General features: G+C 50.0%; 1 protein-coding gene across 2 annotated transcripts in view; it reads right to left on the bottom strand.

Moving 5' to 3' along the window:
• Window positions 1-5,408: 5,408 nt before the first annotated feature.
• LOC139047801 (SERTA domain-containing protein 2-like) overlaps window positions 5,409-16,273 on the bottom strand; it is a 31,914-nt gene continuing 21,049 nt past the window's right edge. For both annotated transcript variants that reach the window (XM_070521890.1, XM_070521891.1), the window contains exon 2: window positions 5,409-15,542. In XM_070521890.1, coding sequence (XP_070377991.1) covers window positions 14,250-15,542 — 1,293 coding nt within the window. In that variant the 3' untranslated portion in view covers window positions 5,409-14,249. The remainder of the gene's footprint in view (window positions 15,543-16,273) is intronic.

The raw sequence follows: 16,273 nt of genomic DNA, 5'->3' as shown, positions 1-16,273 counted from the left end.
AATTCTTTGTCAGGCCACCACGTCACTCTCATTTCATTTTCGTCATCAATATCGGTGAATGAAAAATGAAAATTTGTGCGCAGTCTCTGATACTCGAGTTGATGTCTGTGCAATCTCTATCTGTAGTGGGCCCGCCGTGGTAAAAGGTGATGTGTGCGGATTTGGCATCCCACTGGCTGGCTCTCCGGGTCTCTTCACGTCATTTATGCAGCCTACGTCTCGAACGCGGAGGCGCCATAACCAAACAAGCGTGTCATTTCTGAAAAAAAAAATCGCACTTTCAGCCTTTATTTCGCCTGACGAACACGCGTACGAGTTTAGTGGATTACACGGAATACGGCATTGCGAGACCTCACAAACGCGATCATTTCCGCTCGAACCGACAAACGTATACAGCAGAGCTATTTTGCTCCAATCGTGTCGTGCGTAGTACGACTACGGCGCCATCCGTACTCGCGACACGTGCACGTTCAAGTAGTGGCTTATTCCCTCTGCACAACGACACCGAAGTCAATCGCGAGGGTCCTGCCATTGCAAAGATATAAGCGACACTAAGCATACCATGTTCTTATAAGCGGTTTTAGCGAGCGATCCCCCTCTAACCGATTTTAAAAACGTTTCAAGTCGAAAGTGAAGAACTTCGTTGACGGTTCCGAGACCCACGCGAGGACTTTTAACGTTCCGAGTAGTGGGCTCCTGGAACGGCGGCGGCGCCGGCAGCAGTGGCCGCGTCACCGCGAGGAGGGGGAGGGGGAGGTCGGCTGATGACGATGGACGTGCTTCCTGTTGGCGCGTGCCTCCTCGCGCAAACAGCATTCCGCGACTGCTACGCGTCCGTCGCGCTACTACGACGCTCTCTCGCCTTTCGTTTCGGAGGCTCTCTTCGCTGGGACAGCTAGCTAGTCGGCAACACTAGGAGGATGGTGTTCGTGATGCAGGATGTTCGCAGCCCAGAGCCGTGAGGGACGTGTCTTGGCAGGCAGGTGGCCCATAGGGTTTCATGGGTGCCAAAGGCGCCCATCGGCGTTCCCGGTAACTGCGTCGGGGTCCTACATGTGCCAGCTTCGTCTCTCCTCATCCCCTACTCGCCCATCGACCACGCTTTGTGTGTAACTCTGGGACCCAGGTTGCGACCGCAAGCCCGTGTGGCATTGGGCAGCACTGCCTTTTTTTTCCTTTTTTTATCCTTCTTTCTTTCTCACCTATTGCATCCCCTTGCCCCTACCCCAGCACAGGGTAGCCAACCGGAGATAATCTCTGGTTAACCTCCCTGTCTTTCCTTTGCCTTTCTCTCTCTCTCTCTCTCTGCCTTTTTTGTGCCTCTGCGTGCTTGAGACAAACCCTCGCGAATGGGAGTAAAGCATTGGTGTTGGTAAACATGATACAATTACTGATGGACAATCAGTTAAGTGTGACGTCATGAAGAGACACAAAGGCCTGTGAATCACCATGGCAATGGAGGTAGCTTAGCAAGAAAGTTGCTGAATTTAGTGAGCTCTTAGTCGTTTTATTCACCACCTTGCTGTTTTGGAGTCTTAGAGACTTCTCTAGAACCTCTTCGTAATATAAATAAGCAGAACACTGTCTTGATAAAATTCACACAAGGACATTGGGTCGAGTTCAGTGCATCGATATCAACTGCACGACAAAATGGTGCGGGAACTTCGTATTCGATTGGAACTTTACGGACCTATTTTCCGTTTCAGGCGTTCTGAATTATCAAATTTCGTTTCCCGCAGGCCACGTATATTTTAGCGCGTTATCTAAATTCAAGGGGCCACGCCACGCTATCACCATGGGCATCTCCACCATCATCGGTTATACATAAAGCGATGACCCAGGCAACACACCAGCCTAAATGTTTCTTTCTCTCATGAAAAGAAGCTCACTTTGTTATAGCAGGAACGTAATTTATTAACAGCGTAAAAATATTTCTCTTTAGTGCTCGAGGTCAACATGTATCTGGAGCCTGCCACCCACAATGCCTTAAAAGCGAGATTGTCACATGGCGAGGTAATACTCTTGAATTACTGCCTATCACGCTGGTCATTCAACTTCCTACACTCACTTGTGTAACTGTTCTCCGATGCATGCATGTGGCTTACGAGCTTCGATGGCCAGCCGGATATCTATGGACGTCGGAGCTTGAGTCTTGTACTCGCTGGGTCCCCAAAAAAGAGGCAGTTTCGCCCAAAATGCGAAGCATCGATTGCGATAGCAAACTAGTAGACGGCTACACGAAGCGAGGATAGTAGATTTATTGGCCGTACACACTTGGAAACGTTCGCTTACTAAATGAATTAACAAGGACGGTGTCAGCGCTACCAAGTAAACATCACATTCGATGAGCGCGGACAATCGCAGTCAAAACGCTGGTGTGAACAAACGCGGCAGCAGCGGCGAGCGAGGTCTGTCGCCTATCGCTTCAACGCAATCGCGGCGAGAACACAGAGCACACAAACGTATGAAGCATTTGCAAATCCCTTTCAAGATACGGCGCCCGCGACCGCGCGCGGTCGTGCAAAGTAAGCGCTCATTGGCGGAGTACAAGTCGCCCACCTCCCTTCCCGCGCTGCCTACCCTCCCCCCCCCGCTTTCCTCCATATATGGCGCGCGAGATTGAGGCGCGATCGTCAGTTCCCCTTGTGCCCGGTCGCCAAATGCGCAGTTGCTGTTAAAGTCCCTTAAACTTCGTAAAGTAGTGCCACGCTTTGAAGAATGCCGCCTCCTCCTGGCGCGCTCTGGCCGAGGCCGCCGCCGCGTCGCTATTGGCCTAATAGCATCACGTGGGCCACGCACCTTGCCTCAGCGCCATTTTTGCTCGAGACGCGTCTACGGAGTGGCGAGGAGCACGTGTTGGGGCCGTTGCTACGCTCGAGCAATGTAGGTGGCGCCACGGTCGAGGAGGGAGCGTAAAAGAGAGGAGAAACGAGGAGGAGTGAAGGCGGAGGAGGAGAGTGGCACTACTTTACGAAGTTTAAGGGGTTTTAGTTGCTGTCGGAGCACAGCGCCACCTCGCCCCTCCATCCCTCCCATCCTTCCACGGCCGTTCGCGCGAGGGAATACGCCGCGGTTGCTCTCCCGCTTTCAACTTCGCACGCGCCAGATTGAGCCGTGATTGTCGGCTTCCCTCGCGTGCTTTCACCCGCACATACAGCCTACGACGCGCGACGACGGTATTATCGCCTTCGGACTTTATACGGAACACCCCGGCGACGGCCACGCCGACGGCAAAAGAAATGATCCTGGAGTGTCTATATAATTGCTATCGCAACAATAATCCTAGTTTCTATTGCTAGAAGTATGCTGTGCATATCGCGAGATGCGAGTATAGGCCCAATCAGGAGTCACATTGTCTCCCTTGCCTCCCTTCGTGGGCATTTCTTGAAATGTCCGAATAACAACGAGGTAAAACGAATGCGTCGAGTTTTGCTCACCTTTGTGCCTACTCTTGCTCAGCTCAGCCAGGCTGACTTGTGAGTCCAAGTCCAGACCGGACATTTTCAGGCGTGAGGCGCGCAAATGGCCAATTCACCTCCGGCGTTATGTTTCGCACACTGTAAACTTAAGCCACGTTGGTGTTTTGAACCACAGAAGGCATGTATGCAGCCACTCTGCGAGCCACTCAAGGATGGCAAGACGGCAAAATCAACAATGGGGCGGAATTCGTGTAGCGCCGCGATTAGCGCCCTCTCTCTGTTAAGTTTACCGGCACACCAGTAGGCAAGTCGACATGAGAAATTTTCAGTCACAAGGCAGAGAACATTCTATGACGGTCCTGGAAACCGACAAGATCTCTTTCGACTTTTTCTCTTCGTCCATTCCAGCCTTGTGCTTCATTATACCAAACTGCCTCACCAAAGTTTCAGTTTTATGTAAGTTGAGAGTCAGCGCCGTGTCGTCGTTTAATACCTTCTCTTGTCCTTGTGTTGCGCTGTAACTATGACGCTGTACCTTACTGTAACGCTGTACCTTACTATGTAACGCTGTACCTTACTATGAATCCCAACCAACTGGCCCAACTTGCCGGCTTGATGCAGTTCATTATTATGAGAACGCTTTCTTCGATCTCTCCTCGACTGCACTCAAAAAGCAGAGTGGATCCCATTAGACAACCGCTAAGCTGATTTGAAGAAACTTTTTCTGACTTTACTGGAATGGCATTGAAAGGCTAGTTAGTTGTTGAGCATTCATAATAAACCTTAGAGCGAGCAGGGCTACACAAATCATTAGACAGGACAGGCAACTTGCCCTATCCCCTCCTCGCGTTGTCCTGTTTGCTTTGATGTATTTATGTAAGCTGCCTTTCCTAAAAATACCATAATTTTAAGGCTAATACTCTTGGAATTTCATTGTAGGCTTAGAAAGCCTTACATAAAACTAAAAAACCTTCCAACTGACAGAGGCAGCAAGTTAACTTATTGATAACTCCCAAACAAAACCGATGTGGTTGTTCTGCAGAATGCTGCAAAGCCAAGCGGTAATAATCACCAGATATTTTGGTTTGAAAGCATTTGTTGCATCAGTTACTCTTTTTGATATATTGTTCTAACAAAATGCTGCTATAGGGCACAGTCATTTGAATATGTGAAATTTACGTGTCCCATTTAAGTACCCCTGGAGTTTACAGAATTTTGATAGAACGTTTTGTTGCGGAGTAAAGATATTTAAACTTGATAGTTCGTTTCTTTTACTTCTTAGGTTAGGAAGATTATTCGTAGGAAAACTCCGTAGGGAAATTAAAGATCTGCAACAATTATTCATTAGAAGCTGGCCTTTTTATTACATGCAACTAATGCCATCAAAGTTCATTCAATGGATTAACACGAGAGTTTTCCTATGTTGCACCTGTTTGAAAACATTAAAATTAGTTTTTTTCCAACTATAACTTCATTCAGAATTTCAACCGAATGAGGTAGGCCGTGAATTTGTCATAAAAAAACGTTTGTGAATGAGTGCCCTTTCGAAGGAAGGGTTCAGACAACGTAAAGCTGTTGATACTATCGTGAGCTGGCGCTGTGGCCCGCTGAATCCTGCATTCCGAGTCTTGGGGTGCGTTATTCAGACACCGTCAAATCCCACCACATTGTCAGGCTCGCCATCTTGCAAGCTCCGATCGGCTCACTGGGCGGCTAGGCCCTTCCGGATTGGCTAAAACCAACATGACGAAATTTGACAACATTGCGGAACGCAAGTATCGAGACTTAGCACCTAGGATCAACCCGTAATTGAATAAGTCCTTGTGTTGGTTTTTCTTCCATCTCATGGCTTGTACCCGCCATGGGGAATTGGCCAACAACAGGGAGACGATGAAGCAAATTAACAGCACAAATTACACTTCGTTAAAAAAAAATATCCGCGAACATAGATTTGCTCAGCGGATATTGAGAAAACACAGGAGTCGTGAGTCAAGCCCGCAGTTCATTTTTTTTATTCACAGCGGTAACACGTTTTCTTTTTCTCTCTCACTCTCACTCAATAAGATTTTCTTCTTTTTTGTCATTTTTGTCACCACGACACTTTTTTTTTCGCGTGGCACATTTTTTTCTTAAACAGTAACAATATATGGCAAAAAAGATGTCGTGGCTTCAGAGTTCGTTTTTCCTGTGCATTCCACAGCTCAAGAAATTGGAGGAAATAGGAGACGGTACAGAATCAACACCCGTTAAGCAAACGAAAGCGTTCGACAGTGAGTGATGAAAAAAAAAATAAAGAAAACAACATGACCAAGCAAAAGTCCTTTCGTATCGCGAAAGAGAAGGAGATCGGGAAAGAAGGTGATTATGACCATGTGTGGTTTAAAAGCGAGTGTACGTGTGCACGTGTTGTTGTGTGGCTGTGACTGCATTTGACGTATATTCATATATGTATAATATATATTACACTTTATAACATCGCGCTCCCTTAAATATATTTATAATATATCCTCGTCCATTTTTTACTCAGTCTTATTCGTCCTGTAGCACATTTCTGTATATATATATAATATATTTATATAATGTATATATAATATAAATCTATTCTCTTCACGCACCTCTGTTATCAGTTGCTTTGTCGCTGCCTGCCGTGAGTTGCTCGCTAAAAAAAGAACCATCTTCGCGCAGTCGGTCGGAGGAACCGGTCGGCAACGGAGATATCGGTTGCTTTCAGTCTTGTAGGGTTTAGTTTGCGGTTTGTCACTGGGTCTCAAATCACTTCTCTGAGCCGATTTTGATACTGGTCATCTGCCGTCCAATATGCTTACACCTTAGACAAGCTGAAACTACTTCATCGCTTCTGTCACACTTATCGGGCGAAGCAAATTGTACAGTGAAAGGCTGTGAACGAACTTGACGATTCAAGACTGAAGTATATTGGGGGAAAAAAGAAAGAGGCTGTGCCACTTAATGAGCTTTTCACGGTTTGACATAGGTCGCGGCAAACATGCAGCGCGCATGGGGCAATATGTACTCCTTGTCGCCCACTTAGGCATGGCACCGTCGGTTGTCTAGGGTTGGGGGGAGGGAGGGAGGAGGCGTGGTCTGGGACCGCCACTTGTAGCGATTGGTTGAGCGACGCGGGAGTGAGCGCGCGATTAGCCACTGAGCAAACGAGAACAGAACACGATCCGGATGTGAGCATTTGGGCGACTTCCTCAAGAATTTCGTTCAATTTGTGTGTTTGATATCTCAAACAGCAGCCGTCTTTTTTTGTGTGTGTAGTGTCGGACGTGTCACGGATAGGTAGGCGTTGTCATGCGAAGACGGCCTGGTACCAATTTGTTCGAAGCAGTGGGGCCCGTACCACCTAGCATAAGCACCGGCATGAAGGCTGAATCCGAGACGCTGCTGCACCACCGATTTTCATGGCTATTTGAAAACTATCGGCGAATTGAACTTTCTCGATAGCCCGTTCCTCCACACTGCCTACTGTGAGGAACGATTGAAGCCTGAGCACTTAGTGGCGTCCATTGACGAGATGTGGGAACCTGGCTGGCCGCGAACACCACGTGAAGGTTGAAATAAACTTCGGATTCGTAATAACCTGTTTTTGGCAGCTGCATTTTTGGTGCTGCCGAGATTTGACGTCCTTTTCCCAAACTCTTCTTTTTTTCGTTCTACCAGCAAGCACGGTCTAGTCATGCAAATCTTTGCCTTTAGCCGTGTCCCCTCAGACAACTTGAATATTGTCTTCAATAAATCAATGAAGAAAGCACCGAATATCCCGTCTGACGTCGCGGAACCTCCTGTATGACAAGCGCATGGTACAGCACCTTGTATCTCTGTCTCGCACAGACACTCCGCCTGCCGACCATCGACTTATTGTAAGCTCTACCGAACGCACAGCCAGCATTCTCATTGATGTACTAGATTGTTGGCTGATGAAGCTGAGCGATTGTTTCACGGTGCCGTCCGCACTATCACCATTTTACGTGCACCTCCACTGGCCGGAAAGCGTTGAACAGTCTTGCCAGAACTGACCCCGTCGAAGGTATTCTTTCATCGCAATGAGACACCTGACTTTCTGAACACTTTAGAGATTCAAACCCAGCTGCCCATTCCTCCTTTAAGCCCGTGACGTCACGATGTACATGTTACCGGAAGCGCACTTAGAGCCTATTCCTTGAAGCATGCGAGGGCGTGAGAACAAATCGGTGACATCCAGGTCACCTCAGCTGTCCGGCTGAATGAGAACAAATGTGTTGGGAGGAAATAGATAACGGCCGATTGGTGAAATGACGCCAGCAGCCGTGCGCATATCGACGATCGTCCACACACTCTTGAACGCAGTTGAGATCAGTGTGTTTAGGCGTAACCTGACGCAAGAGACTGCTGCACGAGGCGTAATTTGCGCGTCCACCACGGGAGTCTACAGTAGGCGCTCGTCGCGTTTCACTTGCAAGGACCGTGGATACGGTTAAAAGCGCTCTGCTCGAACCGACATTTCGAAATTGCAACAACATGATAAGTAGCTCGGTCCCTTTACTCAAGCTACCTTCTTCCTGACCCTCGCATCTCTTCAGAATATCACTAGAATCTCTAACACAAAGGCACTTTCTTGAAACGCCTATGCCGGCCCCGTTCTTTTTACGCTTGTCTCTCCACTTGGGGTTCAAATCCAGGCATTCCATAATTACAGTTCCAACTCATTGTGTGCCTTCGGACCTTTAACGATCTGACACCGCATTACAGCTTTTTGAAGTAATAAAGGAAGACGAAAGACCACAAGCAATAGCGTCCAATGTTCGCTAGCGAGACAGAAGCTTCGGTGTCAAAAATGGCTGAAACCTCCTGAACTGTCGCCTAATAAGCGTCTGTACTGTTAAAATACACAACCACTACCAACCGATGGGAATTGCGCTGATCCAAGGCTAACGAAAGCGAGTTGTCAATGCGTGTGGATGAATGACTGTGCAAACACAAAGGGTCATTTCGCCATGTTGAGAATCATGCCCCAATCAGGATCAAGCTCCTTCTCAGTGGTTTCGCTTTTGGCTGTCCGTCGAATCATTCAGCGGTTTCAGGGGATTTAGACTCCGGCACAGCCATGCCGAAATGTAAGCTGCAGTTAACATCTGTGGCGGGAGCTGTTAATGTGCATGGTTATCAGATCGTTCCTTTTAAGTGACACTACCACAGACACCTTCGAAGTAGATAAGGCTTTGCAGGTCTTGAAGTATAGAATAGGGTAACCGGCCACCTGTTTCTCAGAGCCAAGCATAAGGGACAAGACGGGTGTTCCTATCTAATCGAGCCGCGTTCTAACCTCTTCTTTACATTACCAAACCCTTCCGAACTGACTCGAATGAGAAAATTTAAGGCCCCACCTCTTCATCCCGTGACTACCGCGATGAACTAGGTGTGTATTGCCCTCAAAGCTGTATCTCAACCAATGACTGAGGTGCCCCGCCCCCTTTATTGCAAGAACTACATGAAGACAGGTAGCAATGACAACAACCGCAACATTATTGCTTTCGCAAGAAGCGTCCCTTCATTCCGAAGCCATCGGGCATGAGACACAGCTGCCTATACCGTCTTGATTGAAGCTTTGATTTCTCATCATGTGGAGACGGCAAAAGTGCGACAGGCGGGGCTGCTTGAGAAATTACGTGTAGGTTGCACAGCATAAATGTCTCTGTCTGTGTGGAGTGTGTTCGCGTCGTTCATGCAGGGTGTGCGTAGCGACGGCTACGATGGAAACGCGGTTAAGTTGATCAGGCTGCTGTCGAGCGCGGATAATTTATCTTGCTGCCTTCCCTGACGAGCAACTGAGATCTACACCTGGCGTTGTTTTAAGTGCGACTCGTGCCACCAACGACGCGAGAACGGGCCGTTTCGCATAGCTCGTCGACGACGCCCGAGCTCCGCGACGGTAACGAATGGCGGCGCTGCAGTCGCGTCTTGGTGAGAAGCGCGCCGATTGGCGGAGCCCCTCGGTGACCTCCGTGATCCGCGCTATAGACATGCCGCGCCATTCCTTATCCCGGTCCCCCACACAGCGCGAAAGCTGTGAAAACGGAGTCCCTTCAAACAGCATTGATTTGGTGCGTAGATGTAAGGAAAATAAAAAGAAAATATGAGCACAGGGAGCGCTGGCAAGTGCGAAGACGTTCCGACTTTTTGACAACGACGTGGCTTTATGCGACGTTCGCCAACGGAAAGTTTAAACGCGACGCAGGGGTGTACACTGTCCGGCCAGCCGATCGGGAAGCTTTCGTGAAGTCGTGCAACATTTTTTGTTGGGAAATTTACCGCTGTTGGCACTGCGTGGACTTGTATAGCTCGCACCGTACAGAGCCAGACCGTCCATTAAATACCTTAAGCAAACAAAACAAGCGACGTGAGCAATATCTTTGTGCTGACTGCCTGTCTCAGGTATGTAGACATCGTAGCGTGGACTAACATACGGAAAAACTCCTCCATGAAAGCAGCCAAGAAATAAATTGCTGGGATGGCATGCTACTTATTACAACGCGGAAAAACAATTTGCAATAAACTGTAAACATTCGCCCTGACTTTATAAAGAATGTGATAGTCCCCTTCCTAATTGTAACTCGTAAATAATAAGATACAGCATTGCACCGCGGCGTGATTATCATGCACTTGAAACAGACCGGACAGGTCGGCATTGGCTATGCACAGACTATGGCGTAAGCGCAGAACAAGCCTTCGTAAAATTTGTACGCGTTTATACGTTCTACGTAGCTCAGTGACAACAAAAATGTGTCGATGATTCCTTGACGGACACTATGAGCGACATTCTTTCGTTTACACCATGCAAATGAACGTTGGAAAGTCGCAGTGAACCAATTTTGTGTTCGTGGTTCAGTTTACGGGCTCATGTTTTTGGCAGCCGTAGTTCTTGCCTGCCTCTAACGAACAGCGAAAGCTATCGTGTCTAACACAACTGTAATGCCAAATCTTTGTATAGCAGAATTCTCCCAATGAAGCTAATTTCGGTGCAAATAAACGAAAACGAGCATCACATATACGTTTCTGCGTGGTCTGCACAAAAAAAAGAAAACTGTAATGAGCGTGAATATTTTTTAGGTGAAGGTTCAGTTCGTCTCCAAAGGATTTTGTATATAATGCGTATTTAGTTTGAGCTGTCTCATTGGATAATAACAGAAAAAAAAAACGTAACACAGGCTGGCCAGCTTTCACAGTGCACGACTGCCAACTCTCGAGAGGCGACCTTTCAGCTTTCGTTCCTAACTTGCTTAGCAAGCAGCAAGCTGAGCGCACTTGACATCCCATTCCTGGAGTCGTACATAACATTTCTGGATCAAGCGCCAAGGAAGTTCTCCCCGATTCGTTTGTGAAACTAACGTGGCTACGAACCAAAGGATCGCTAGAAACGCTTTAGGTTTTTTTTTATGGTTGCTATTGACTTAATGTATACAATTATTTGGATAAAGAAACTAAATCTCTCGATCTTAGGAGGCACTTCGAGAGTTGGCAGTGCTTCTTCTACAGTGCTGATCCAGCCTTTACACAATTATATGCACAGAGTGAAACCTCGCGTACGCGCACATACACATATGTACTCTATGTATATACAAGGCGATTTCGTGCGGCTGTGTTGTGGAAAACAACAAATTATTCGAGGAAAAAAATCAATAAAACAACTGAACATGCGCACATATATACATCAGTTATCAATACTTCGCCGAAGAGATTAAACATACAATGGTGATCGCAATAATAAGAATGGTAATACTCTTCTCTATCGGCAAAAGCACAACAAGGATACTAAAAGAAAGTGCGGCAAGACTGGGCGTAAAAAATAAAAGATGATATAATATGTACAACACCACCAAATGTTGCCGTGTGGTCGCTGCTGTTGGCATCGAACGCGAGAACGTAGTGTTTTTTTTTCTCATTCTTGCTTTAAAAGTTGCGTGGTCCGAGAGAGTTGATGCGTCCTATCACAGTTTAACGGGGTTTGTTTCTTTTTTTTATCACAAACAGAAAAAGAAAGTTCCCATGTCGAGTTTCGGCAGATCCCGTGGTCTCAAGCGACGCTTTACCGCTGCACTGAGCGGGGAAGAAAAGGGGTGTGCGAAAAACGCCCACATTTTACACCTCCCCGTGTTCGCCGCACCTCGTCATATTACTCCTGCTATTGAACGAATTAAATGCGATTATCGCCGTTTCACTTCGAACACGTCTAAGAACACGCAAAAAAAATATTCTTTGAATGCTTCTGGGGGAATGTTTTGCACCTCTACGGCGTGTGCACCCTTTTGAGGAGTAAACTACGATATGAGGAGGTGTAACGCAGTAACAAAGGCACCTTTCCTTCCCAGTGGAGTGCATGCGGCTGTGCGGTCGACCGTCAACAATGGCTGCTTACTCGACTATCCATACCCTTCCCTCCCAACATTTTTTTTTACTTTTTTCTTCCCCTGGCAGAGTGTGCGCGGAAGCTCGGACGACGCAACTCGCACATAAGCTAAACGCGCACCAACGGCTACATACAAGGCTTCGCGGAACACGTAAGCAAGCTTTGGGAGACGATACATGGCGCTGGCTTCTGTCTGGTAAGTCACATGCGCTGTTATTATGTAAGGCCGCGGAAAACACGCAGTTCGCACCAAAAAAAAGTTGGGGCGCCGACGCCGTCCGTAGGAAGACGCGCGAGGAGTCAAAAAGGTGTCAAATGCGTGACCCGTCTCACACGCTGCATGTCTTCCTGGGACTACCCGTAGAACACGATCTGTGCCCCAGATTGTCACCGACGTCACCGGGAGACCACGCATCCTATGAAATGCCCAGCGTACCCGGCTAATTACGCAATCGAAGCTAATCACGGAAATTTGCGACGACGCCAACCAAGTGACGCTCAAACTGCAGCCTCTTTATATCAGCAGGCTTACGTCGTGGGGAGCAGACCTTCAGTTATCTTTCAGCTTACGACGAACTGCGATGCACCTGCTTCTACGCGACGACTGCGCGTGCGCTGTAAGTGTTTCGCAGGAGTGAATCGAAGCAAGTTGAAGCTAACTGTCAAGAGCCCACGAGCATAGCGCTTAGGATCAAAGCTGCTCATGCGCAGTTTCCAACCCTTCCAATTTACGCCATAATTTCTCCAATTTGTCACTTTAACACTTTCCCAATACGCCGGCGGCGCGTCTGGACAGTACGAGATAAGCCCAGTGAGGGTACGATTCTAGAAAAATTTTTTGGTCTCGGTACGCTTTATACGGGCCTTGCTGTTGGCTCTCCCGAGAGACACGAGATAACCCCGCGGCAAAATATTTAAAACAGAAAGCGAGAAAGACGGCTTCGAAACCAGCACCACATTTCGCCGCGTAAGAAGAAATGACACCCGCGCGCGTAGCGGCGTCGATGACGCCGACGGCTGCAAGTGAAAACAGTGCGGCAGCCGCGGCGCGAAATTGGAAAGCCCAACCCCGCGGAGACCACGCCGAGAGATTTTTCAGGACCGACGAGTGCCTCTGAGACTCACTAAGAAAAAAAAAAGGAGCGACCGGCGCGAAGGAAGGCGAGGAGAAAGAGGTCTGGAAGGATGTCTCTGCCGAGCGTGGCGCCATCTCTCCGCTGCGGCGGTCGTTGCTCTTTCGCAGCCCACCGCTACCGCCACCGAAAGGAGAGTACGGACACGCCGATGCGAGGGCCCGGTTTTTTGGGCTGTGTAAAAAAGCAGAACAAGCGGTCGGCCCGATTTGAAGAGAGGCGGCGGGCAAGTCTGCTCTGCGGCCAGTAGTCGGCGCCACTGCCTCCTCGCCTCTTCGCGTTTCTGCTCCATTTGTTTCCGTCAAAATGCGGCAGAAGCATGCTAGACAATTTAGCACGGCTGTTGTGGCTTGTCGTATCTTGAATTGCTCGCTCGCAGCCGTGAAACGGACTTTTCTGACAGCTCATATGAGCTTCCCATCTATGCGTACAACCTTACATACGCAGAGGTTGAAACGTAGCCATCCGGCATGAATGGAACTTGGCGAGCTCCGTACGAACAAACGGGCGCAGTTGTGCCTAACCTGCGAGAGTGGCGCCACTTTAGAAAACCATTCGGGCGAACATAGAGCGTCCGAAATGGCCACCTAGCCGTCATAGTGGAAGCTCAGAATGGTGGACCATCAGTGCATTAATACAGACTAGGATAGATTACAGCGGGGATGTATACAGTTATCATACACCGAAGACGTGATTTGTCCAGCACCGACACTATCGCAGAACTCCCGTTCCTAATGTTTCAGAGGCACTCGTCGCCCGTAGCACGATCGCGTCGCGCGGGAATATGGTTGACGATGATTATTAGACTGGGCCACGCAGTACATGAGAGGTGGCAGGCCAGGGGCCACGATGGCCGGAGGAGATATTTGAATATTTTCCCACCTGCCCTGCTCCTCGTACTAACTGATTACATTCGAACGCACTTATATCACCAGCTTAGTAAGCCTGTCCATCCGCTCTCGCCATGAGCGGGAGGACCTTCGACGCGACTGCCAGAGGCGAGAAACCCCGTACAGTCGAGACACAGCAGCAGCGCACCGCCCGCAAACACACAATGAGCTGTCGCGACTCTTTGGCAACGTGGATGTCGGCACTATTTAGATGATAATTCAGCGCGATACAGTCCACTTACGTCCTCACAACGCTTCTTTCTCAACTGTCCTATGTACAAAAAGGAAGCGTTGTCCTCCGCCACACCGGCAGAGAGGGTTGGGACCAAGAGGCTGTAGAAGACGAGAAAGGCCTCTCCAGAAATGACGACCGATGACACACAGCCGATGGCGTCCCCCCTCAGGACATGACGGTGGCCACGTGGTCCTCGGAACCCATGAGTCCCTTGTAGCCGAAGCTGATCTGCTGGCCCGAGGAGGCGACCAGCTGGCAAGTGGCGGCTGACGGGGATGCGGCCGTGGTGGTGACTACGCAGTCGGCCGCCTGCTGCTGCGACGCGGCCAGCGAGCGCATGAGGTCCTCGGCACTGACCGGCGCCAGCTTGACGTGCGGCGGGGACAGCGGCGAGAGCAGGTCGAAGTCGTACAGGGACAGGTCAATGTCGCCGAATATCTCGTCGCTGCTGCTGCTCGCACCACTGCTGTTGCTGTTGCTGGCCAGCGACGACGAGGAAGAGGAAGGGCTCGTCTGCAGCACCGAGGAAGATGCCGACGAGGAAGTGACCACCATGGCAGCCGCGGGCGAGTTGTGCGCGGGCAGCAGGGTGTAGAGGGGCGCCGAGCCGTTAACGCCGCCGCTGCCGCACCCGGGGTCGGTAATGCCGCACGCAGACGCCGAGGACACTGGCTCGGCCACCGTGGGCGCCGGCGGCGTGACGGGCGCGCCGCTGCCGAAGTTGAGTACCGAGCTCCAGTTGAGACTCGGCAACCTGTCCTCGTCCGTCCACAGGGGTGTGGGAGGGGGTCCGGAAACCGGCGGTTCGGCGGGAGACCGCACAAAGGGCGTCAGGCGGCCGCTGTCCCCCGGAGGAGGGCACGACCGGTCGTAGTCGTCCGCGTAGCCGCCATTGTGGAAGGGCGTCGCAGGGCCGTACGGCTGGTGCTGTGGCAGGTGGTGGTGACCGGCTCCGAGCCCGCCGTTGGGGGTGGCGCCGTGTAAGTGATGGTGGTGGTGGTGAGGCGAGTGATGGTGGTGATGAGGGTGGTGAGGGTGATGGGGCGACGTGGCAGCAGCCGTCGGTAGCGTCGCCGGCTCGGGACCTCTCGGCGGCCTCATTTCCCGCTCGAGCGCCCGCAGGGTGTTGCACACAAGCACCGAGCGCAGAAGGCTGGGGTCGGGTGCCTGCCGGAAGCGGGCCAGCTTGCAGATGCTCATGTTAAATACCACGTGCTGGCGGCGCGAATAGGAGGAGCGGGCGTCCTCGCCCGACGAGCATCCGCCCGTGGTCGAGCTGGCCGATGAGCAGGAGCTGGAGGAGCTCGAGTCCTCCTCTTCGTCGTCCTCCTCTTCGTCGAGACCGCCACCGTCGGAGAAGTCGTCGAGCGAGTGCGCCTTGCGCTTGATCCCGCGGGGCTGCGCCTCCGAGAACATGGCGCTCACATGGAAAGGCGGGGCTACGGGAGCTGCTGCACTCTGCGAAGATCGGGGAGGAAAAAAGAACAAAACTCGGTTAGCATCACGTGCAACATCCGTCAGAAGAGCACGCATCTGACAAGCGCAGTAAACGAAGTTCTAACCGCGTTCAAGCTGAAAAGTGAGTCTACGAAATAAATGCACAGGTCACAGGAGGGTCTGTCGTTTCAAGGAAGGTGCCAGCTCCCTCTGCTTTGGAGCTACGGCCTGAAATTTTCCTGGCAGCAAGTCGGAAAGGAAAACAAAACATACGAAAATGATTTGGAAGCAAACAACAAAACAACCAGAAGACACAACACAGTTAGCTGTCCTGTTTTGTAGCGCTGTTTGCCTTCAAATTATCTACCGACCAGCTCACCTAGTCGCCTTATGAACATAACGGTGAGAGCCATTCCCACGCGCAAGCGCGAACACACTTCGCCACATATAGCAGGCGTCTTTACAACTTTTTGACAGAACACACGTCGTGCATTGCAGGGAGGCCCCAATACAAACAACAGCGTTAACCACGAGGCTTAATGCGTGTTCCTGCTGTTTCGTGATCTGCATACGTATCGTGGCACAAAACGACTCGGATTCTGAATTATTTCATTATGCAGAGGCTCAACAGTACTGACCACAATCCAGAATATATTTTACCGATAAATTTCAGTCGCGTCTCCAGACAATGCACCAACACAAGAACTAAAGTGGAGGAAATTGTGTGAAGCAAGTTCATGCATTGGCGGAAC

Source organism: Dermacentor albipictus, chromosome 7 (assembly GCF_038994185.2).
Source record: "Dermacentor albipictus isolate Rhodes 1998 colony chromosome 7, USDA_Dalb.pri_finalv2, whole genome shotgun sequence".
Lineage (NCBI taxonomy): Eukaryota > Metazoa > Arthropoda > Arachnida > Ixodida > Ixodidae > Dermacentor > Dermacentor albipictus.
This window is presented reverse-complemented; position numbering and strand designations above follow the sequence as displayed.